General features: G+C 38.8%; 1 protein-coding gene and 1 long non-coding RNA gene across 4 annotated transcripts in view; both read left to right on the plus strand.

Annotated features, from left to right (window-relative positions):
• The window catches only part of LOC129733924 (rhophilin-2), an 86,036-nt gene that overhangs the window by 33,745 nt on the left and 26,656 nt on the right, over positions 1-25,635 (plus strand). The window contains exons 1-2 of one of the 3 annotated variants that reach the window (XM_055695546.1): positions 9,140-9,289; positions 11,508-11,957. The exons of 1 other annotated variant lie outside the window; for it this stretch is intronic. In XM_055695546.1, coding sequence (XP_055551521.1) covers positions 11,928-11,957 — 30 coding nt within the window. In that variant the 5' untranslated portion in view covers positions 9,140-9,289; positions 11,508-11,927. Of the gene's footprint in view, positions 1-9,139; positions 9,290-9,743; positions 9,900-11,507; positions 11,958-25,635 lie in introns of those variants that run through there. One more of the 3 variants, XM_055695547.1, reaches the window with a different exon arrangement.
• LOC129733925 (uncharacterized) lies at positions 22,981-23,596 on the plus strand. Its single transcript, XR_008729742.1, has 3 exons — positions 22,981-23,245; positions 23,353-23,423; positions 23,484-23,596. It is a non-coding gene; the product is annotated as an uncharacterized LOC129733925 (long non-coding RNA).

Consider the following 25,635-nt stretch of genomic DNA (forward strand, 5'->3'; position numbering starts at 1 on the left):
TGTGCAATTCCACACAACACTGCAAGCATTTCAATCAATTATTTTTGATATGGCTGGTACTTAACACAGGTGTTTCTATGGGCTAAAGATGTCGTTTTGTGCTATTAGAGTTATTGAAAACAAAATTCTGCATCAATGTCAACATTTAAGGGGGGGGGCAACGGCCCCCCTGCCCCCCTCTGGCTACGCCTATGCTACTTCCTGTGAAGAAAATGGTTTGGTAGGAAAGACAGTATCTTATCTGTACATATTTCATTCTTTTGTATTAGTAATGATGTCATATTTAGATTCGAATGTTTCCAGTAGTGAATTATTTTTTGGATTGGTTTTTATTTTTGGAAATTATCGGTGTTCAACGATACTACTTCTAACCTCAGTTAATTTTCACCCGTTTTATCTAACGCATTTCTGAAGATATTTTTCCGTCTTTTACAATTTTCTTATCGTACTTTTACCTCTTAATTTTATAATTCGTTTCGTCGCATTGTTTTTTTTTTGCTCCTTTGGCATTCTTCTTTCCTTAACTATTTTTCGAGTTTGTCCAGCTTGGCTAGTTTTCAAGGTTATTAGTTTTCGAGTTTTCGTTTGCCACTCTCATATTTGCATATTTAAATCTAGTTTCGATGATGAATTTCTGTATTTAATTTATCGGATGTGGTCTTGCTTTTTGTAAAGTGGTTGGTGTGTGTTTAGTATCAGAAAAATATCCATAGCAGCATAACTCAAGATTCAAATCACCTGAGAACAAAATTCACAAGTATATATATTAATAAACTGGATTACACTTTCATTGCATATAATTTAAAACTTCAACATTCTAACTCTAACTATCGTGCTTTGTTTCAGTTTCCCGCATAGACATGTTGTATTCAATGCTGTTGCGTTTCTTTGTTTTGCGGTAGTCAAAACTTACGAAGCAAGCGGCGATGTCAGGTTAGAGTTGGACCTTGCACGGAAGTAAAACTGCATGTAAAATAAGATATCTTTCTGCAATGTTTACTTCGCTGTACACGTTTTCGAGCGTATCACCCAGGACGTGACTAACCGAAGGTTATTTTTATTGATTAGCAGGGTGTGCAGTGGTCTACTGGTGTGGTGAGATTAAATTTTTACTGTTTGATTACTATACACCAGCAGTCCGAGTACTCGTTTGAACCGATGGATTTTTTGCTGCATTATTTTTACAAGTTTGTCCTAATTTGAAATTCACCGATAAATGCTGCTTTAAAGGTGTATTTTTTACGGATGTACTAAAGTACACGTTGTAGCTGTTTCGACTGCCGGCTTGGGCTTCCCCTCGTAACATCATCGTACTATTTATGATTTAACACTGCGATCGACCCGATATTTTCCTTGGGCAGTAATTGTAGCAATTAACACCAAACAAGGTAACAATCATCTCGTTCGAGAGGCACATACATAGGAACTAGGTAAGACACAATGTAGCCGGCGATATACACAACAACCTAAATCACTCCGTTAACCTAACCTATCTCACCAAGGTTCGTGAGTGCTCTCGGATAACTGGGTTGTTTTTTTTTTTACTTTTGTTTTGTTCAGCTCTTTGTTTTCCTTCCCTTCGGCTTCCCCCAGGGTCTCACAAGCTTTGACGGACATGAAAGCTACAGCACAGTTTTAAAATGGTTCCAATTCATCAGCTGTACATCAAATATCGAGCCCCGCAAGGTAATGAACTTTGAACAACGTGCGAAGAAATTCGTAGAGAAAAAATACTACGCATTCATACACCAAGCAAATGGCGCCTCTCGGCACTGGAAGATGCTTTTTTTCCTGCTCTTGCTTATAAAAAAAAACCGCTGCCAGTCATTGCAAAGTATGAGTAATACAGAAATGTTTTTAATTATGCACCTTCAGCGATTGACGTTTGCGATGTTTGCCGTTTTGGCCACTCTTCGCGGGAACGCCTTCAGCCTCTTGAAATCGTTCGTTCCCCATTAGTCCAAGTGTACATCCCGGCGAAGTATTTTATCGAAACAAAAACAATCCGCTGGTACCGCTCGAAAATCAATTTATGTGGTTTATATAACGGTTTAGGTGTAACCATTGTTGGAATTCTTGAAGGTGGAAGGCTTTTTTACTGATTCGTTTTTTCTTTTCGTTTCTTTTCAGGTAAGTGTCCGACAGTGACATCGAAACGTAGAGATGCGCGCTAGGTCGGTAATCCGATGATGGAATGAATCCCATTTCCCTAGGGTAATGATATCTGACCAATTTCGAGTGACATCACCACAATCGCTCACGATGATTACGGCCAGTTGCCATTGGTGGCGTGTGATATAACCGACCCAATCACATAATCGGTGACATTTGTATCAACTAGCAATAGTGGTGCTAGATTTTACTATGCTTCTCACACATGCTGCTAGGTATTTGTTGGTGGCCATCCGAGAAAGGCAAAACAAGTCATCGTTCACCTGTCCGAAGCCTGCGCAATCGGATATGTGGAAAAACGGCGATCGTTGGCAACTTGTCGCTGCCTACTGGGATTGATATGACCGATTAACACAGATGTGTAAAGATCAATCTTATCGAGCAAAATCAATTTAGATTCGAGCACTCATCGGGTTATGTTTACGCTTTGGAATGCGCATTAAGTAAAAGTTGCTGTCTGTTCTCTTTAACCGTCTGTGTGTTTGGCAGTGGCTGCCTGCAGGTCTACAAACCTGCAAACGAACGGTACCTAGAAGCGTAAGCTTGAGAAGCATAAACGTAAGCAAGTACCACGAACCACGAACAACCCATCACAGAACAGAATTGAATGTACAATGCATGCATGAATCGGAAATTTGTACCGGTGTTTTGCAAGACTATGGCTTCAGTTGTTTTTCTTCTCACTCAATTAGTTTGTTGACGTCTGACGAGGTTGATAAAGAGAACCCAGTCGCTGAGCTTGGGAGTGCTGTTCAGGGTGGTATACAGCGTAGTATCGAAAGTAACAAAAAAGCGAAATTATTCCGAAGGGATAACTTTAGCGTACAGTGTGCAGTTTGAAGTATAAATTTATAAGTTATTAGAACACCACCATTCCTCTCAAAACATGAGACATTTTGAGAGTTGAATAAATAAGGAACCAAAATATGATTACGAATAACAATCTTAGGTTACCTAAAAACGTGTTGTTGACAAAACAATTGACGAGTTGAAAATTTATAGCGAATTTAAATCTAGAGTGTTTGATTCTTTATATAAAGTTATTTTACCTTCCCGGTAAGAAACACGAGCTAAAAATAAAAATAGTTGAGCATTTTTAACCCATATGTATTAGATTGTCTTGACCTCCCAGGATTTGACTAAACATGTGCTAAATGGCTGGTGGTGGTCCTTTATAAATTATACGCAGTATAATTTAAATAACTTTTTTTTCATTGGCAATCGTTCGCTAGAGATTGCTAGGTATTGATATTGGTATTGTGTAAGTAAACTTTTTACTATTCACCTGCGTAAATTTCAAAATCCGTGTAAATTCCAAAAAAAAACTGCGTAAATTCTGAAATAACACTTCATTTACTAGAGGTTTTCAATCATTTCTGCTAAATATTTTCGAAAAAGAATCAATAGTAGCGTTGTTTCCACCGGTGAATCGAGCTTAGAATTAGGAGAAAAAAATTATATGTAGGCTGCGCTGAATCAGTGAATCTTCAGTACAGTCAGTCTTTTACGCGGTTTATTCCTCGGATTCTAACGAGCTTTTTTTACGCGGACTCTCAAATTACACGGTTTTTCTACGCTTATTTTTGAATTACCGCGGTTTTTATCTCACGCGGATTTTCAAAATTAAGGCGTTACTACATTATATCAAGAAATTTCACGCGGGTTGTTTAATTGACGCGGGTTGGGAACCAAAAAGGTCTATGTGTTTATTGAGTAAAAGACATTCAAAAAAGGACAATTTAAAACACTGGTTGTAGATTGTCTCGGGTTTTATCTAAATCCTTCCTCGGTGGTTTATTTTAAGCGAATTTTTCAACTTACATGTTTTTTTTTACGCGGATTTCCGGATTACGGCGGTTTTTTACGTGGTTTGACGAGATACGAGGAAAAAACCTTATTGTAATTGGGTTAAATAAACTCATCGGACACTCTAAATAAACGATTTGAAAATAAAAAAAAACATTGAAAATATGCTGCGTGAAAAACTACTTTACTGGGTAGTTCGCTTGAAAAATACAGATAAATTTTGAAATCTGCGTAGAAAAACGCATGAATTCTGAAATCTGCGTAAAAACGTTGTAATTTCAAAATCTGCGTAAAAGAAGCCGCGTAAAAAGAGACTTTAGTGTTAACATTTCTTCAGTGTTCATATTTGCTGTTGGTAAACACATTTTTTACACAGATGAAAAGCATTCATGACTCCAGATTCCAGAATTTATGAGTTTACAAACAACGGTTAGTTTACGAGTTAAAAGTATAACGATGTCACTACGTTTACCATTACAATATGAAATATCGGTATACGGTAAATATCAGTGCTATTTTTATTTTTTTTTTACTCGAATAATCATGAAGGTGCTGCCACACGGTGCACAAAAATATGGCATAGTTCCCTATGACAGACGTGATAGATTCCTATGTCATATTTTTTATGAACTTTGGGGAACCATTTCAAAAAAGTATGAATTATAACTTTGATCATAGGTTTAGCATGAGCATTACGTGATTTAGGAATATTGTCGAAATCAATCATCTCCAAATCTTCAGATTTAGCTGAATTGGGTTGTTTAGCTATACATATCAGTTTTTTATATTATCTGAAAGAGCTGCATTTTCTAAGCAAAAGCGATTTTTAAACCTTTTCTATCGTTGTTCTTTGATTTTTAAATCACGAATTGAGCCCATATAACAACTGTTATTGTAGCGATTTAGAACGATTTTTTATTCTTCATTTAAAAATCGAAGAACAATGATAAAAAAATTAGAAAATCACGTTATGCTCAAAAAATTAAACTCTTTTAGCTGATATAGAAAAATCAGGAATCGATGAATAGGTAAACAACCCAATTAACTTTTTCGTCATTGAAATAAGTGTTTATTTACGCTCTTCAATTAAATATGGACAGAACGCTGAGTCAAAACTTCCAAAAATATCAACCAAACCGTGAGTTACTGCATACGGCCCTACTCAAGCAGCTCCACCATAGCAACGAAACTAGATTACTATTCAACGAAACAATTACTGGTAATTCAGCCAACGATTTCGCGTTTGTTCTGTTGGTTTTTTTTCTCTTTCATTTCGTTAGCCTGCTGCCTGTTGAGAATTTCTATTTCCATTAAGTTCCCAAGGTAAAATGTGTCTCTGGCCGTTTCTGACTCCCGTCGTCGGTCGTTCGTTCATTCGTTCGAATCTCACCTCGACTCGTTGATGTTCCCTTTTATGGATCGCCCATCTTAATGATAATAATAGCGGCAGTTGTTCTCCAACAGCTTCCCTCAGGAGGCGGCAGCTTGTGGGAAAAATTAATAATTAATAACAATTCTGTGCTGGTGTCTGCAAAATCGGTTAGACCCGGCCTGGTGGTTGCGCTACGTCTGCTAGGTTCATGCGACCTCCAGTTATGTAAGTCTCGTTTCCGCTGAGGATAGGTACCGGGTATACAATTTCGTATCTTGACAATGCTACAAGAACTGTACCTACTATTCCGTCGCAGATGGAGGTGACTGATGATGATCATTGCCAGTGCCGGGGTGCGACCTAACGGATTTTTGGTATTCCGAAAAAATGAATCAGATTTTCGTATACACTGTATCAAAAAATTGTCCGTTCATCTCTGGCTCGATAATTATAACACCAGGGAAATTTGAAATAGCAATTGTTTTTCATTCACTTTATAACTTTGATTTTGAATAAAAGACTAACGTCAAATGGGGTACATAAAAACTTGCTTCTGCCATGAAAATAGCTGTCCGCACAATGTTGTTATACAGTGTATTTCGTGGTTTAAAAGGAAGATAATTATAGGACGCTGCCATAGCGGAGATGAAACTACGTGGGTGTCTTGGTGGGTTTAGATAAGTTTGTGTTTTAGAATTAGCTTGGAATGTTATTATCAATAATATATGGCTAAGACGAGAGTGGTGTTCTCTCAACATAACGGGATACTGCAGCTGTAGCACGCACAGTTTGCCCCAGTTAGCAACCGTGGTCAAGAATCTAGAAACCGTTCTCTAGAACACGAATCGCCGCACCTTGGGTGTAATCAATTAAATATTTCCGTTGTTTCCACTCAATGTGATCCGTGCCCGTCTTGTGGATTACTTAAGCAGACTCCTCCCTCCGACGGTTGCTAGACTTTCAGCTGAATCATTCTTCCAGCGAACGAGAGCTGCCTTGAAACGAACGGTGGCCGCAACCGATCAAAACATACCATTTTCTGCAAACAGCTATCATCAACGCGGACCGCTTGGCTTGTCGGCTTCGGTATCGGATAATTTGAATCTCATCTGAATCAATTTCTTCCGAAGCCCACCATTCCTTTCTTCTGAAGCTCTCACAACCCGTTCATTGACTGACGAACGAAAACGATCAAGCGTACGCGATCTTCTGTCTGCTGGCCGCTGCTGAACCGCGAGCCATTCTATGCACGCGAAGCGAACGGCACACTGCAGACGGCTGAGAACCGTTGTTTTCCCGGTCTGAACATGATTAATTGGGCATCGATGGTCAATTTATGCCACACACGTGATAATTTTCGCATTTGATGTCGTGCTGGTTCACCGCCGCACGCCCACCTGATTTGGATCGATTCAATCTAATCCGAAGCGGGACGGGGGATATAGCGAAGGGTGTTCGAATCCCGTTGCGTTCTTCGCCGTACGTTGGATCGGATTCCGAATTGTTTGAGTTTTCAATTAACGGTGGAGGTCATGAATTAGGGAGGCTATAGAGCCCGGATAACCTAGCATTAGCCCACCGTAAGCAACTATACCGATCGTAACTTGTAACTTATGTGGAATCTGCTAGCCTGGGACTTTTATTACATCTAACACCCGGCGGTACATGAAACAGCTAATCAACGGCCACGGTAGGCGCATTGAAATAGAGGAGAGAGAAAGAAAGAGAGAAAACGCTCAGTGGCCTCTTTGTCTCTACGCTGTTTGTGGATGTTTCCCGCAAATACGAATTTTGCCTTTGCCGACATTTCGCGCCCATTCAGCGGTTCTGAATGAGAGTGGGTCGAAGCAGGCCACGGTTTGTCGTTACGAGGTTTCTATGGATAAGATTTCTTTCTACTTTTTGTTCCGTCCGGGATTCTTTCAGAAACGAAAATTTATACCTATTTAGCTCGAAAACATCGGAATTTAGTGATTTTGCTATGCTTTATATTTGTTTAAGGCTGCTTTTGATGTTACGTTTTTAAGATAAACATATACCGATTAGCAGCTTAAAAAATGCGTGCTCACACTTATTGAAAACTAGACCATTATACACTGAAAAAAAATCACACGCTCATATTAAATGCTCTTTACACATGAACACCAATAAACCAACCCAATCGTTTTAACAGGTCGACCCATATCGAATTTTAATTGAATTCGCGGTATTTCGACGTGTTTTGGCATTTGACGCGTTCTATCATTGAAATCTGAGTGTATAAAGATTGATTTCGGTATGCATGACATGGCAAACCGAAGTGTAAGACACTTGATTTTGTGCTGCGAAGTGAAACGCAAGTGTATTCCACTTAGATATGAAATGTTTCATCTATTAGCACAGAAGTAAGTGGAATACACTTGGCAGTAACGTGTCGATTTTTTATAGTGTAAGGTTAGAAGAAGACAGATAGATTTATTTTCAGGAGCTGTGATTGTGATTTAGAGAAGGAAAAAAATTTACCTCAAAATAGGAGTCCTTGCATTAAAAACAAATATCAGAAATTAAAAAAAAGAATCAATGCACAAAATGTTGAGCTTGGGTTTGATACTTATTAGCTGGATTAAAATAAAAATTGAATTAAAAATATTGTAAAATTTTTGAGAAAAGATTCGATGTTTATTACAAAAATTGATGCTTGATAGAACTTGATGCGGAACTTGGGGGAGGGGGAGGGGGTATCGAACGGGTCAGATTCAAGACATCAAATCCGACCATCTCTATTGGGAAAATTATAACTTTCTAAAAAACAGTTTTTTCGGATTTCTTTGAAGTGTATATACATCAAGTTTTGGGAATGTATCTTTTTTTTTGAATTGCTCTGCCCTGTTATATTTCTCATAGAGTTTGTTGTTACCACTGTCCTTCTGACAAACCGTGACCGAGTCAAAAAGGAAATTGTTGACGAAATACTTTGATGAGTAATATTTTGCAGGGCTGCTAGAACGTAAGTTTAAAAACTCAACATTCTTGTAAATTTTCAAAAACTAAATTAAACTTAATACTCGTAGAAAAAAATGGTTTTCAGCGCTATCAATCTTTGCATATAAAGTACTTGAAAAAAAAAGCCAAATTTACTTTGACAGAAGGTGAATCTTCGTAAAAATAGCATTGTGTGTTACTTCTACTAGGTCAAGCCTGGAGTCCCCGTCTATTGATAAGTACTAATCTCCTGATTCCATGAAATTTGCCGGATCGAGTCAATTTTCGGATTAGGTGGTACGATTTCGTTGATAAAACTCTTTCGCGCAATCGTTGCAGCCCTGGAGTGTAAACATCGAAAGTATCAAGTATGTTATGAAGACTTATCATGACCATGGCTGACGGCTCGAGGGAATCCATCAAAACACCGCTCCGAGAGTGAATAATAACAGACTAGGTTTTTGCTATTTTCCCAACTCTTTAAACTCCACTCCACGGAGAACCACGGTTGTTGGTGAGGTCTGCATTTCCTCTTTTCGCTGCCCAGGTGCCCACCGGTGCTTGCTCTCTCCCAGGCTAGCACTAATTTCTCTCATTCGTTTCATTTCTTTTTTGCTTTTCTTCTGCCTTTCGCTAGTGTGGGTCTAGTGCATCGGTGGAGAGTTAATTTTGTAGCCCATAGCCTACTTTTGATACCTTTCTTTCCTTCCAACGACGAGCGAGCGCGGTATTGCGGTCTGCTCCGTCCCGGTTGTAGCCTCCGTGTCCAGCGGACCGTGCCCGTTACCGTACGTACGGCTGCTGTCCGATCGCCGCCGCCGTGCACACACTCATTCACTCGTAGCACATCATCTCGTCGTGCATCGGTTTGGGCGCTATCCGGAGCCAACCTCATTGCTCGAAGTCCCCCCAGTCAGGACAGTCGGATTTTTCGTGTTTTGCGGTTCGTCGCTTATCGTTTGCGTCTGCGTGCCGCAGGTAGGATTTTAAGCAAATAAATACTATGTTGGACTAAGCGGTCGGTGAGGATGCCAAATTACGTCACGGAAGCTCGCGAATTTACGCGTGGTGTGACCAACCATTTAACGTGAAGGTCGAGCGGGCCAACATAGGTATCGCTTCAAATCAATCTAGTCGGCTATGATGGACTTGAAGGACTGTCGAGAGACATTGTGGAACAATAATAGTGTTTGGAGTGATCTGTGCAACTGTCAGTCATTGTAGGGAAAAAAGTGAAGTGAAAAATGAGGTTATGAATAATCAACAATCGCTTGTTCCAAGGATCAGAATATTTTACCTTGGCAATACAGCTGCTTGCTACCGTTTCGTTTTAATGCAGCAGGAAAAACTGTCTACGTTCAAGCTGTGTAAATATCAACTTGTTGTACATGTTCGACAGGATAATAAAATTGGTTACCGATGCAGTTGGCGCTCGTCGAACGTTTCTAGGAAGTGTTGAAATTAACGCGGATTAGCGGAACATTTGTGCCGCTTTCGGTTAGAATTAATTGGGAGAACTGGAAAAGAGTTCCAGAGTGTCTAACGTTTTGCTCGAGATTTCACGCTGGTTTATCTTATCGGCAATATGGTCAGTGTAGTAATGAAGTAGAAAAAAATATTACGTTCTCCGTAATATTCAACAGACTGTTACGGGAGGAAGATTTTAATTATTAAAATAAGAAGGAACGCTTCGATGGTGAAGTATTTTTGCAGTTGGATATTAGATGTTATTTTAATCACACCTTTTAACTACTGTTCAACGGATTCGCCGAAGGTATGCACACCTATTACCGAAGAAACCATTTTGGACTGGTTCGGCAAATCCGAACGTAACTACGAGACGGTAACACATAGCTGAAGCGTCTTCAAGCGAAACGCCATCCAGCGTACATTCAACGCACCTGTTAATTTAGCACCCTCTCCGAAGCTATTCCCCTTCGCGTATGCACAACTGGGTGGGTAAATTGAAAGCAGTACACAACTTAAAAGCGACGCTCCTGCTACGAAATAAACAAGTTGAGTTCGCTAGACAAAGTATTTCGCAAGGTTTTGAATTCAAAAAATTTTTTATGAAATAATTTTAGTACAAGAAATACCATTCTGTTTGACGACGACGGCTAGAATTCAATAAATATTCAAAAAGCTAAAAGTTTCAGATTGATTGTTACCGGAAGTTCTCTGTCGATGAACTATTCAGAATCGTATGAATTTGCTTTATTCAACCGTAATCACATAAATTCATATATGTTAATGGTGATCTTGTTCAAACAGAATATTGAATGAAACAATGTTTTTAACCAATCTTAAGCAAGTTAAACCAACCGTAGTTGTACGTGAAACAGATGATCGTAACTCAAAAATCGCCTTCTAACTTTTTCTGTTAAAAAGTAAACTTTTTTTCTTTAAAACTCAATTGCGTCTCCTTCCAAAATTTACGCTCTATACCTGAAACACCGCAATGAGGGGGAAAAATCAGCGAACCGTTGCAGAGTAACGTTTTTTGCTCCACTCTACCGCGGTACCGTCCAATTCCAACTGCATTCTGATGAGCCCCTTTGTAGTATAGCAACAAAAAAAAAAGAAAAATATTTGGAAGCTCTCAAACTGACTGACAGACAGAGGCAAGCAACAAAAAAAGCCGTCGAGGATTGAAATTGGGCAAATATTTACCCGATTACCGGGCAGAACGAACTTCGTAGCAGAGACCGTCCGCGAAGATTTGCTACTTGTTTCATAACTCACCTTTCGGATGCTGTTGAATTTGCCAGCGATTAGCCGTTTCTTGGACTTTTTTTGCCGCGCCCCCTCCCACACTTGGTGGCGCTTAAATGGCTGCTGCTCGAAAGTGAATAATGTTTAAGATAAAACGGTAGTTTGTGTAGTGGACTAGAGCCCATGAAACCAAGAGACCGATTGGTGAAGCAAGGTTTTTAACTAGTATTGTTTGTCTGTGTTTCCATTCACCGGACTTCGAGGTTTTTGAATATGCATGAACCAAGCTAGTTTTAAAATGACTAAGAAATGGCGTTTTCTTCCTCCAAAAGTTCTTTTGCGAATTGTTGAATCCTAAGTTAACTAGAAAAAGGGGAATTCAATTAGCGTGGTTTGGTTTGCAACAGATTTATTTTTTCACCGTTTAATTACCAGGTATAAACATATGTTTCTAATCATGTATTATTTTTCCTTGTACTTGAAGAAAGCTAGTAAAAAGTGAAACAAAATAAACAATTGCAGAAACGGTACAAATATATCGATTGGCTGTTGCAGCCAAGTGTTTTCTCAGTGTGTTGTTAAGTGGATGGTTTATCGTTTGCATCCTTCCTCCTACTTTCTCTCGCCGCGGAGGTGTGTTTGCAAGAAAAGCAAAACAAAAGAAGACTGATTAGTTGTGGGCCAAAAATTAGAGACACACATACACAAGTGCGTACATAACACCGGAATGAAGCTACAGGTGCAAATAGAGTGCTGCAAACAAGGAGAAAAGTGCTGATCATCTGTTGCAGTGTTCCAAACCGACAGACAGCTAGTTATTGCAAAGGGTTTGTGGTCCGGGGGAAATTGGCTATAGCCGCCTCCAAACCGGCAACGTTCGAACATCGTGGAGCAGTATATCGATATGGGTTACCTGCAGGATTTGCAGCTTAAGGTAAGACAAAGATAACATGCACTTATTGGAATTTTTTCCCGGTTAATTTTGCTCGTCCAATTGCGGTGTCTTTCTTAATCAATATAGTTTTACCTATGATTCAAATTTGTTTTTTGATTTCTTACCCTAATTGTTGTTACCTTAAAGTGTCGCGATGATGCTGTTAGCTAAGGGAAAGATGCATTCCAAATTAAATCGTTCACTTCGAGACAGACACTGTTTAAGCCGCCCCTCACATGTACAAAAGTTTGACGTCTAGTTCTTTTTGTGAACGATTGCGAATCGATAAACAGAATATTTCTTACAAATATATGGAATGTGTTATCACCATTAGCTCAAAATTCCTCGATCGATCTTTTCTGGGTTCATGGGTTATCGCGAGATTTAGGAATTTTTTGGAAGGAAAACATTTACAGGTCGGACTCGATTATCCGGAATTCGATTATCCGGAATTTTGGGCTCGATTATATAGAATTTTATTTTTCTGGTTTTCGTTTTTAATTTTCATTACGAAATTTGACCTTCGTCATTCCTTCTGGCATATTTGTTACCATTTATGTCACTTCCAGCATGTTTTGGACATGTTCGAATTAAGTGAAAATAATCAATGTCCAATTTATTTGTTTTGCTTCTCAAGATTTTACCTCTTTTCGCTTCAGAAATAATTTCTGGTTACGCCACTGCATCATACAAGTAAAATTAAAAAAGGAAATATTTATTTTTTGTTCGTTAATAGCAAATTTGAATATTTTTCTGTGATTCAATTATCCGGAAAACTCGATTATCCAGAATGATTTTTTTCATGTTCCGGACAATCAAGTTCGACCATAATAAATTATTATGGAAGATCTAATTATGCAGCTTAGTTACTTACTTACTTTGTTTCCCAACGGACCGTTTACCGGTTTAGGGCCGAACAAATCAGAGATGTACAGCATCTTCTGTCTTGAGAAGCCGTTCTCCAATCACCTCGTACACCAGCAAATCGTGCATCTTCTTCCACTGCGCACACGGAGTCGACGGCCTCCTCCTGGTTCTCTACTGAGTATTCTTTTGGCGGCGCTCTCGTCAGGCATTCTGGTTAAATGTCTAGCCCACAGAAGCCTGCCTCGCTGTATTTCCTTCACTATATCCACTTGTTTGTATACCTGGTAGCACTTCATCTTCCAATTTACCGCCAAGTATCGATCGCAGTTGAACGTAGTCTATATACTCCGAGCACTTATCGATAAGCTTCCTTCAGTGTCGATGCTTCATGTCCGTAAAGGGCAACCGGGAGGGTCAGCATCCTATACAGCGCTAGTTTGTAAACTACGCGACCTTAGCTGGGTACGTAATCCGTAGAAGGCCCTTGTCACATGTCACAAGCGCACCAAGATAAACGAACCCATAAATCACTTCAAACCAGTCACAAGTGATGGAATGTGATAAATTGAAAAAAGGGCGGAAAACTTTACAACACGGGATATGGGGAATTAATGAGTTTTGCCAATGTTAATGGTTGCATAAATCGGTCTCTTTCAAGGCCATTAGGTATATTCAAAAAATTTCAGTGAATATTTTTCTAATGATTAAAGCTGTGCTTTAAATCTACTGTACATGTGCCGTTTCAGTTTGACTCATCATATCTGAGAGTTTAATCCGATTTTATTCAAGATTTGCGTATTTTGTTGAGAAAACAGAACAGGGGACGAAATTCAACAGATTTCCTTTGTGTTGTTTCTGCGCATCCGCTAAAATACAGATTTCCACCAATCAAAAGTGCTTCCTTCCTTGCTTGGACGACAGAATATTATACCTAATTAACCGGGACCACACTTTCTGTAAAAGAGCCTGCTTTTGGCTCAAATAAATCATTTTACTAGCAGATGGTGTGACGGATAGTCACATTTTAGCAGCAGCTACAACAGACTTCCCGCTTCTGTCAGTGTTGGCGAGCACTAGCTATATGAAAGTGCTTTCAGCTTAAATCTCATTTTACTAGCGGATACGATTTTAGATAAAACAACAAACTGTCCTTATCAGGACAATCCAATAATGCATTGAAAGAGTTGTGGTTATTTCTTCATAGGTAGACAGGGTATAAAATTATATCCAAATTTAAATTTTCATCCCTCTGTTAGCTACGCATCTGCCGAAATGTAGAAAATTTTAATTATTGTACAATTGGAAATTAAAGCTGCCAAGAAACGCATATCAGTTCCATCTGCACTTTCGTTGGTTTTGAGTTATGACCATCGGCGGTTAGAATAGACGATGCTTCCCAAAATAAATGAGAAAATCATCGTAGCTTGTTCTGTAAAATTTGCAAAAAATATCAAGTTAGTTTGGTTAATCGCATATCAGTCCCATAATGGATATTATAAAAACTAACATTTGTATTCAAAGCTTGATTGTTTTTTTCCACAACACTTTATTCTGCTTTGCTAATGTTAAGTAAAACTAAACGAAAAACAAATTAAAAGTAATCAAAAATAGCCAGATCAAAACCGAGATAATCTTTAACCGAGCCATCGGCATACGAGGACATTTTACAGCAAATTAAACAACGTTTTCACACGTTTAAAATGATTCACTTTCAGGAAAACAAACAACTTTGATAACTGTGACCAATGACAAACTGATTCAGTGTCTATGGTCATGAAAACTGGGACTAATAGTGGATTATTTTACACGCTGTATTGCAAAATAATCGCATATTGGTCCCACTATAATTTATTCCATTGTAATTCTCATGAATTGTCTTTTCATGAAACAAAAGTTCAAAAACATTAAAATGACAATCTGAGAAGAAAAAATATCAATATTGAAAGCAGAACGTATTTTATTGAATTTAACAATTCACTGACATGCGTTCCACGGCAGTGGTTTCCCCAACACGGTCGACAGTAAATTATGCTTAATAAACTAGAAATGCACTCTTTGAGCTATTTCAGAGTCTGCATTCGGCTCCAACAAATATTATATCGTTCGTTTAATGCAAGACAGGCACAAATCAATTTTTTTAGTTTTGAATTTTTGATACCAAACAATGACTAATACTATTTTCATCCCACAATGACCCATTCAAAAATTCATCAAAAATCCAGAATTGTAGCCCTTATAGATAAATTCCGAGAAATCCTGAAAGGGATGACAAAATGGGGTATCAACTCGTACAAGTTGCTCATATTATGCACAGAATAGTCCCAAAAAAGCGCAATGAGAATGAGAGGTTAAATTTGAGATTTTAGTGGATATGAAGAAAAAAGTTTTTGACGTTAACTTTCAAACATGTTTTTTTTAAATATTTCTAACAATCTTGAATTCAAAACAAGCAAAAGTGTTGCGTGGCTAAGCTGTGGCACATCCTCCTCTCTGCCTTCATCCGGAACAAACAGCATTTCATCACCCAGTCGGACAGATGCAATATGCAACACGCAACAGCGTAATAAACTGTTGCGTGGCTGAGAGTGCAATATCTCTTGCAACTTGCATCCATCCCATACGAGAAGAAGAAATCGTTTGTTTCTTCGAGCCACAACCCGATATGGTTTATGTTGTTGAGTGTGTGAGAGCTCTATCGGTCCGGTTCTGATGATTGCCAACATTAAATGAGATTCATTTTTCGTATATTCGTATTACTAACGGAATAGAATCTCTTGCATCTGACGAAACTAGGACGAACATAACTTAAAAAATAGCATCCAATATAGGTATTTTCGTAATTGGTATGATGCACAGAGACCGGGAATCGACTCTAGACGCTGTTTTGAAATCCAAGATAGTGACTTCTAGTTTTCGTGAAGCAACCAAAAATGGCCAAATACAACCTAATATGAGTATTCTCTGAGCCGGAAATCGACCCAATTATCATTTTGAATCCACCACATTTATTTCGTGAGTGTTGGATAAAAGTTATTGACATAATCATATTGATACAAGGTTGTTTATTGTAATCTTAGCGTTTATTATTTAAAGATTTATTAAAAAGCAAAAGTTTGCTTCGAACTTATCACTTGAGATCACAATCGAATTCAAAAAATGTAAGTAATGTGTTACCTTGCGGTCGTGGCTTTGCACACAAACCTTTTGTTACTCTGTTGTTCCTTTCACAGCACTAAAGAAAGACGTAGTCCTACGTCAAATAATCGATGCATACCCCTTGGATCAAAGATCGAGCCAAATGACAGTAGTAAAATCCGCACCGTAGAAATTAATTTTCATGAGCCAACAAACTCGAAAAGAGGATCGAAAATTAGAGCTCTAATAAAAAAGCTAATTGATTAAAAAAATACAAAATTCTGGTGAATTGCCGTTCTGAACGTTCTGTTGCGAGTTATTCAAAATTCGAACAAATAGAACCCCGGTAACATTTGTACATATGTGATGCGTAAATCTTTCAAATCCAACCGTTCCGCAAGAACAGCTGGTTCTGGTTCGCAATTGGTATGCATGCTGCTGCAAACGGTCAGCAGAATTTCTCGTGTCTGAACGAAGAAAACCAATCGAAACCGTTATCAGTAACGCTAGAGAACACTCGCTAGCAGCAGCTGGGATGGTAGAGAAATTACTCGTCTGTAAGGAAAAAAACGGAGCAGAAGAGTCATAAATCGGGCAAGGAACCGCAAAGTGTTCAGTAATAAAATAATGATCTATAATAACATGTGCGATGAATCTTTGCTGCTTGCCAAGGCGTCGTAGTTCGAACGTGGTTACTAAAGACGACAGTCAGAGAACATCAAGTGGCGATTCATACGCGATAATGAAGAAATATACTTTTTTTGGAATATTTTATCAGTTATTAGGTGTTACCCAACTCAATTAAACTAACTCCAACCGCTAAACTAAAAAAAAAATTATACAAATCGACGAACTCTCACTGTGAATGGGTTTGATTTTCATTCCCTAACTCGGCAAAGAATAGCAGATCGAATCGCGCGATAAAATCGACTGTTTGCTACTTGTGCATGTTCATAAACCGTGTTAATACTAAACTAGATATACAAAACGTACTTAATAGCTAATGAGCTGGGCGGGGACTTCCAGCAGCAAATCTGCTCTCTCACTATCCCCCTCCTCCCCTTCTTCGATTATCGAAGCCAGCTGCCAGCTGAGGATTGCTATCTATTTTACGCTTAATTTGTTATCGGACGATAAATAGCCGGCTGGGGGCTAAGTAAACCTAAAAGGCATGCAACTGGCTCAGCTCAGACAGTTTTCTATTTCTTGCCTTGGGGTAATACTTTTCCAAAGTATCTTTTTCTCGGACACGTGCAGCCTCGACGGTAGATGATTGTTAAGTGAAAGAAGATGTGAAACATAGAAGGGTTATGAGCGAACTCAATTACAGTACTTTTTATTGCTTTCTTTTGCGTTAGCATATGACGGTATCGCTATTATCCGGACGATCAGTCTTACTGTTTACCTTGTGTTATTTCACCAACATATTACTGTCTTATTGGTACTGATCAGTGGCAGTCAAGGCAGAAAATTCTTCGCTAGCAAAAATAGCTTGTTTTATGTTAAAAGTAGATTCGAAACTGCTTGTCATAGATCAATTATGGTGAGCAAACCTTTTATGCCTGAGACTATATAGTTTATAGTACTCGTAATTTCATTGTTTGCATGAATATCGATCACATCAAGCGGACTATAATAGATATAAACATCGTCATCATCTCTTTTTATCCAACCAAACTCGATCTGAGATTTTTCTCAACGAATGAAAGCATCGAAGAGAAAAACGCAGATAAGCAAATCGTCACAAACAAAAGAATCCCGGTCTCCTGCGGAGAAGAAAGCGACGAACCCGATTTTGCTCAATTCAGATCAGTTTCTTTTTCCCTTTGCTCAAACATGGCAGCGCTAGCGTGAAGAATGAATGAATGACGGTTGAATGACGTTGAGCAAGATTAGGCCAAAACAAACATTCCACCCCGAATGGGAAATTGCTTGGGTTTATTTTTTGCTCACTGCCACGAGCATAAAAACGCACCGCTCTAGGATGACGAACGGCGGCGATTTATCGCGGTTGTCGCCTTCATCGTGGGCTACCTTTCTTCTCATTGTTCTCAGCTCTTTTCATAGAATCGTGATCGAACGGTGCGAACCGAATGGTAGCCCCTAACCTTAATATCCGCAAGTCACAATACCCTACCACTTGCTACGAACTATCTGCGGCTCTGGCACTAGGCCATATCAGTGTCTGTTCAATGATTAACGGTTCAGGCTACCGCCGCAGACTGCGTCGTTTGGCCAGATTAGATTTAACCTGCATTGTTTTTTATGTCTTTCGCTTCTTTTTTGAGTGATGAATTCCTTTCCTGTGGGTTGATTGATCAAGTTCCTGGAATTGATTTACGCAGGTGGCTGATAGAGAAGAAACGGAGAATTTGGGCTGTGGCTGTCGTTCAACATAAATGAGTATAGAAATCCGCGAGTGTTGGATTTCTACGCTTTTATTTGATGTTCGGTTTTGGTAAGACGCACTTAAAAAATAGTGAGCTTAAAATTTCTTTTATATCTTTTGTAAGTACATTCTATTGTTAATTTCAAATATTGTACAATTTGTTTTTTTTTATACCCTGCAATAGAGTTTACCTCTCAAACTACTCAAATATATTTTTATGCAGTTTTTACAATGTTTTTTTTACGCTGATTTTGGCACTTATGCGAGTTCTTAAGCGCATTTTCTAATGTACGCAGATTTTTCAAAACAGTCCGTTTCACGCGGTACGTTTTTGTTTAAATGCGAATCTCAATCCCAAAAATTGTCTCGAGAGTAGCATTATTCACGAAAATAAATAAAAAGATGATTAAAACTGACTGTGGTGAAGGAAAAAATGAAACAAAAAAGGAGTCTTTATAATGAAAAGTATTCTCATTGTACAAGTTTTAGTGGCTCAATATTTTTGAAATGATCAATAACGGCGCCGGCCACGTCCTTGCAATCAGACGGAAGAGGGAAGGGATGTTAATGTAACCTTTGCTGTCTCCACAATGGTCACAGAAATGATATTTTTTAGTAATCCCGATGAATCAGGATTCACTTCCATAAGTGATGCGATCATTTATATAATTTATATCCGTCTCTATCAAGCTATTTCCTGTTCATTCTCCGTCAGTCGGTTGATTAGAGATGCACAATTAGCTTATTCATATTTGGTACCGCTTTAGACCACCAGATGAAAGAATGCTGTTGAGGCCACGCACAAGTGTTTGTGGTTTGTTCCGATAAAGCACGAATTGTTTAACTTCGTGATTTGAGACTGATTTAAACCAACATATAAAAGGCCGCCCACATTCCACGTGGACTTCGTCATTTTAGACCATCCGTCCCCCTCCGTGGACAACCGTGAACATCGACAAAACAAAATTAATTTCGAACGTTGCAGGAAATTTTTGTTAATTAGGCATGAGGAAAAGGCCGAGAGCCTCTAGCAAAAATTTATTCCAAATTATCCACAAAAAACTAAAGTTAATTGTTTAAAATACTTTAATACGACAGAAATAGGTCAAAACAAATATGATCAAAACTTAGACAAAAAGAACCGACAAATGCTTCTTAAATACAAAAAAAAACAAGCAAAATAAAAATCGACCTAAAATATATAAAAAAATTCTCTGAAAAAACGGTTGAAGCAAACAAGGGTTTCCAAATTGATCAAAAATGCTTGAGGACGCATCTGGAATCCAAAAAAAAAAAATAAAGAAAATGTTCTTAAATTTGGTTCAAATTAAATGAATTGTTATAACGTAAAAGAAGAGGCCAAAAAGAAATAATTCAAATTCAACCTACAACAAAAAAGCATACATTTATTCCAAAGTCATCTAGAAGTTCACCTCAAGCTATTTTCATAAACCTTTCCAAAAAAACGGAGAGGTCACGAATAAAATGATTCCAAATTCATTTAAAATATAGCTGACAATGGCTCTAAAATCAGAGTATCTGATTTTAGAAAATATCTACGTGAATAATATCATTACCCCCTAACCCCTCCCCTCCCCGTGGACAATCGTGAACATTTACGTTATTCCCTTGCCCCTCCCTCTCCCCCATCTAAGTTGCTCACGTGGAATGTGGACTGCCCCTAATGAAAATGATATTGGGCGACTATCACAACTTATCCAACTAATGGTGACGGGGGTCAAAAGCTTCTACAAGGAAAAAAGAAGAATGCTATTGAGGCCACGTATAGGTGTGATTGTCTGTGTGGCATATCTCAGTGAAATGCAAAACATTATACTGCAAGTGGATCCGATTTAAACCAGCTCACCTGCTACTGCTGGGGCCACAACGTTAGTAAATAGTACAAACATAAGAACGTAGAACGAAAAGATTAAAACGTTTGTAAACATTAAATCCAAGCAATTGGTAAAAAAGTGTATAAAAATTAATGTACCACATTGTCAACTTAGAATGGTCCCACAAAATGATATCGTATAACATGAAGTTCAGGATTACTAAGAATCGCTTTTAGGGTTTAATAAGAAAAATGATTTTGAACTTAAAGCAAAGTTAAAATTATATATTGTTCCATATTAGGCAATCCATCAGAAAACCTTTATAAAGTCCAGAACATGTTGAAAAGGAAATATCCTCTAAGCTTAGTATGACCGAAAATGCGTAAAAGTATAGACAAAATTATTTTCGATGGAAGTTAAAATCTCATCTCATTCATTAGAAAGAAAATTTCTTAATCGACAAATGCTTCTAAAGACCTGAACAAATTTTAGCAGAGTATGTTCTTAAAATTAGAAACCGCCAAAAAATCCTTGTAAAAAAGTAGAATAGTAACAAAGTCTCAAGTTATGCTCAGCAGCACAAACATGATTCTTCCAGTAATAATAGCAGAATAGAAAAGCCTAAAATCGCCAAAAACTGTAAAAAAAAAAAAATTGAAATAATATTAAGGCTCAGAATCGACGTAAAAACGATTCCTAAGGCCAGAAAAAAACAAAAAGAATAAAATGTGTGGCTAAAAATTAAATTAGAAATGTCAAAAACAATTATAAGAAGAAACTCAATCTTACATTAAAAATGTGTGTGAAATATCCACAAAGTTGATCAAAATTTAGGATTGTTGATGAATGTGCTAGCATTGAGCAAAAAAATAGATCCGTATTAAAAATTTGATAGGTTTAGAAAACTTTCCCCTAAAAATCATCCAGTGAGAGATCAAAGTAGAAGAAAATTAAAAAGCATTAATTTTAGTAGAGATGGAGATTTGAAAAGATATAGTAATCATTCTTGATAATGGAAAAAAACATTAAACAATACAATTACGCAAGTAAGCTTAAAATGATTAAATTACATGTATGTAAAGAGAAATAATCCTAGAAAACACCAAAAGTTGTTGTTTGTAATTTATAACCTCTAAGCTCACAACCCTTGTATTAATAAAAAAATAGGAAAAAACAAGTATCGCTAAACTGCTACGGCACATAACAACATAACAACATAATTACCGACCTGTTTCAACCCGTGTGATCACCCACGTTTTGAACCACTTTCGGACACAAATTTCTCGCCTGTCTCATCTGTTCGTTCCACAGCTGAACTTTTCTTTCCAGCAGGGGGCTCCATCGGTGGGTGACTGTCAAGGAAATGAGTTCAACCACACTGAAATAATCGACACCCATCATCATCGTACGAAGCAGTTGCGTTTTCTTCCAAGGCATGTGGCATGAGCGGTTCGCCATAACCGCTGACCATGTTGGGGTTTTTTTGCCACGAAGTAAAGCACACTCAACACGCCTGCCAGGAAGATGGTACAAAGGTGTTTGCTATTCGGTAATCACCGTGGGCACTTCAACCGGTGATCAATCAAGCATATCGCGCTGTCTGTCGATCACAAAGAATTTTTCCATGTACGACGACAAAGTATGCAGCGAAGCAAATCAATCCGTAACTTCCCTAGAGAGCTACGCTGGCCACTCGCAAAGCCTCTGGGCTATGCTTCTCTGTGTGGAGAATTCTCCTCCAATTACGCGTGTTGCTTTCCAGATGGGGGGACGATTATCTTGCACGCTTGGTAATATTGGAACTGAACAATAATTGCGCTTGTTAGACCCCTGGACTCGGGTGCTTGTTAAGTTGCCAAATTAGACTATTCTCGGTTAATACAAATCAGTAGCAGTAGAACAGATGGTACATGTGGCTGGAACTGTACACTCTGGACTCGCGAACTTTGTTTTCAACATCCGTCGCTTCCAATGTCAATTCTCAAAATTTCGGCCAAGTTTTCTCACTCAATCAAATGAACTAGGAAAATTATGGAAATTATACCAGATATGCAATTGTCAGAAAAAAATGCTGATTCAATTAAGACACTCATCATTATTATTGCGGCGATATGAAGGTTGAGTGGCAATTTTGTACTTTTCTTGCACGGACAGCGCGGCACGCTTTGCTTGATCGGCTTGGAAGTCTTTCATGTTTGTACCGGTACAACCTCCCTACATTCGGATGCTGAGTCCACTGCAGTGCAGTGAGAAATAAAAATATTTTGATTTTTTTTTCAAATCTGCTAAAGCAATAAACAAAAAAAAAACGTCTTATATAGAATCGGAACAATCATTTACCCCTGTTTTATAATTGCTTTGGTCGTTTGGAAACACAACCGGACACAACGATCAAATTACAGTGATTGACTCGAAAAATGGAGCTGATTATTAGTAATTAGACAAAAAGAGAAAGAAGGTTGATGTCTTTCCATATGAGCCTAGCAAAAAAAAAAACGGTGCATCAAGTAGGCTGCTCTGCTTTTACGGCCAATTCCACCGTAAATTGCGTCGCGGCTAGTCGTGAATTGAGAGCAAATGGTGACCGGCATCGCCGTTGTGTTGTGATGCAGGAGAATGCTAGAAAGTACTTACCTATGGTGGCGGCGGAATTCGCATTCGCTTTTCGGTGAAGGATTAGTTGTTGATTGGAGAGTAGGTATCATATTTATTAAGTTATGCTTTATTGTCATTAAAATAACTTGGGCTTACGTAGTAACAAAGAGGGCATTACGTTTCTAGTGTTTGCTTCGTGGAAAATGTTTTAAAATGGTCCTACGGTACAGATAAGGCTTCTGGCGCTGCCACAGATATATTCAAGCGAAACCGTCCATTGCACTGAGTGACACAAATTTGGGGCTCACCATGTTCACAATGAAATTACAAAAGTTCATGAGTCACGTCATTATGAGCGTTTGGTGGAATTCAGCTATATAATGGCGAAAACATATTTAAGATGACGAGAAAATGGTGGCTTGCCATAGCCTGAGTGAAACGATTGAATCTGTCATCATAGAGATTGAGTGAGAATTTGCAAGCTTTGTTATACAAAAAAATACACTTAAATAATATTTCGCCATATGCAAATGATCTGCCATTCAATATGTTACTGTTTTCTTTTTTTCTTCAGGTAAGTGAACTATCCACTACAGAAATGTGCCAACCTGAGCCGTGAAAATCACCGGTAGAACGTACACCCAGGTATTCATGTCAGTCAGGTATCATTATTTTACGATCCCTCTCAAGCAGCCTTACTTCCAGTGTTTTATTCACACATCTAGAAAAAAGAGCCTCTGTACGCAAACACCCAATTTAGAAAAGGCCCTCAACATCGACCGACAACAAAAGTGGCACTCAGCTGTTACTGATCCGTAGCCCCTTATTGACGGAAGCTTGGCGCGCTCGGATCCGGTATGAGACGCGGCCGTTCAGTGACATTCCATCCGGGTTTCTCTGGCACTATTTCTTACCGAACGCTTCTGTTATATGTTCGCTCGTTGGCGGCCTATTTTTGCCCGACTTGCCGAGCCAGCAGCTTCCACTGCCAGAGCGCACGGGCCAAAACAAAAGATGATGATCGCGCACACGGGAAAGACCAAACAAGCGACCGTCCGACCAACAATCCAACCGCTTCAATAGCTTTCTGGCTCCGGGAGGAAAACCAGTTAGCTGCTCCAGAAAGAAAGAGCTGTATGCGATGTTTTACCGCACTCCTCGGTGCGGACAGAATTGGGTCACGTCCGAGAGACACACATCCGCCGGAGCCATCCACCTGAGCATCTCACTTTCCTGCCATCTGCTCACGGAAGTACCTAAGGCATAACGACTGGAAGAAAAGCGACGGCCCTGCAAAGTCATGATCTTCAAATGAGAAGGAAAACATTAAAACCCGTTTCGCAACAGGTTCCGCTACCTCCTCGTTTTTCCCTACGAAAAACTGATTATATGGCCTATATTCGGATTTCCACTAATGACTCTCACTTCTTGTTTGTATAGACTAGCAGGCAGTCCTATTCATTCCAGATCCCATTTATCCCATCCATGCTCAGCTCAGTGGTTTCGAGCTAGAAAGCAGTGCAGTTCCTGTCACCCGGAGCGCACGCCGCTTCTCGAATAAACCAATCCCATTCGCGCTGTGGTGCAACCGTGAAAGCGAGAAATGGATAAAAAGCCACATTTACAACCCGCTGATCGCTGTGATCACTCTTTAATGCGGATGCCAACAGGCTGTCGCTGCCACACCGCATTCTAATCGACACTGTGGCGCCGCCGTCGACCTCGGGAGGCCATTAGATTTCCAGACCCCCAGCTCAAGACTGCAGGGGCAGCATTTGTCTGCGAACAACAGGAATGCACCGAGAGCGAAAGCCCGACCGTTGCGCACTGGTCTGCTTGCAACCGGAACAAAGAAAAATCGCACAGAGTGCGAAATGCTTCAGCTGCGAGTTGAATAGTTGAGGTTTTCTAAGGCACATGTTTGCCTAAAAATATGTTGTTAATATATCGTCGGAGTTTCCTGATAACACATTTTACAACTGAAATCATTAGGTTTTACTTGCGATTGATTTCACTTGATGATCGATCGAGTCGTCACCAGTCGATTATTATAGTCACAATAAGGATCACATAACAATTCAACAATTGCCATTAAAGCGGAATGGCAAACCTTTCGCCGTCATCATTAGCGAGTAGTCATAATAAAATAAACCCAAATCACGTTTCATTCTCCTGTTACCGACTAGCACTCGGGTGAATATAAACTATCAACATGGCTAAGTTACAAGCACCTTCGCCGTCGTCTGTGTGCCCCTGGTTCGAACTGTCCGAACGCAGCCAAGCATATTGAACGTCAAATAGGTGATTATCGCGCTGTTATCGAATAATGCATGCGTATAGAAATGCCGCGCATGCCTGGTTTGTACTCTCTTCTTATTATCATGCTCGTCATTTACTCGCTAACAGATGTGGGGAAATATCGTTCGAAAACACGCAAAAATACTTAAAATTACAAACACGGCTAGACAAGGTGATGTCTATCCTTTTTTTTTTATTTGAAATTACTTTCGTTTATCCTTCTACTTTGTATCAGATCATACTGTTAAATAATCCATTATTATTATCATATTAGATAAGGCTTAGGAGTTTGAGAAGTTCCAGCTGGACACAGTTGAAGACAATCGATATTCATTCTAAAGTGTCGAAATCAAATCTAGATTAAAGTTAAATCTACGTCGAAATCCAATCCAAATTTGAAATTCATTCAAAATTTAAGCCAATTCCAATTCAACTCATACAAATCCAATACAATCTAAATTTATTCAAAATCCAATACAACTCCGATGCCAATCGAATCTACATCCAAATCGTATCCGAGTCTAAACTAAATCCAATCCAAAATCGATCCAATCCAATC

Source organism: Wyeomyia smithii, chromosome 1, assembly GCF_029784165.1.
Source record: "Wyeomyia smithii strain HCP4-BCI-WySm-NY-G18 chromosome 1, ASM2978416v1, whole genome shotgun sequence".
NCBI classification, from domain to species: domain Eukaryota; kingdom Metazoa; phylum Arthropoda; class Insecta; order Diptera; family Culicidae; genus Wyeomyia; species Wyeomyia smithii.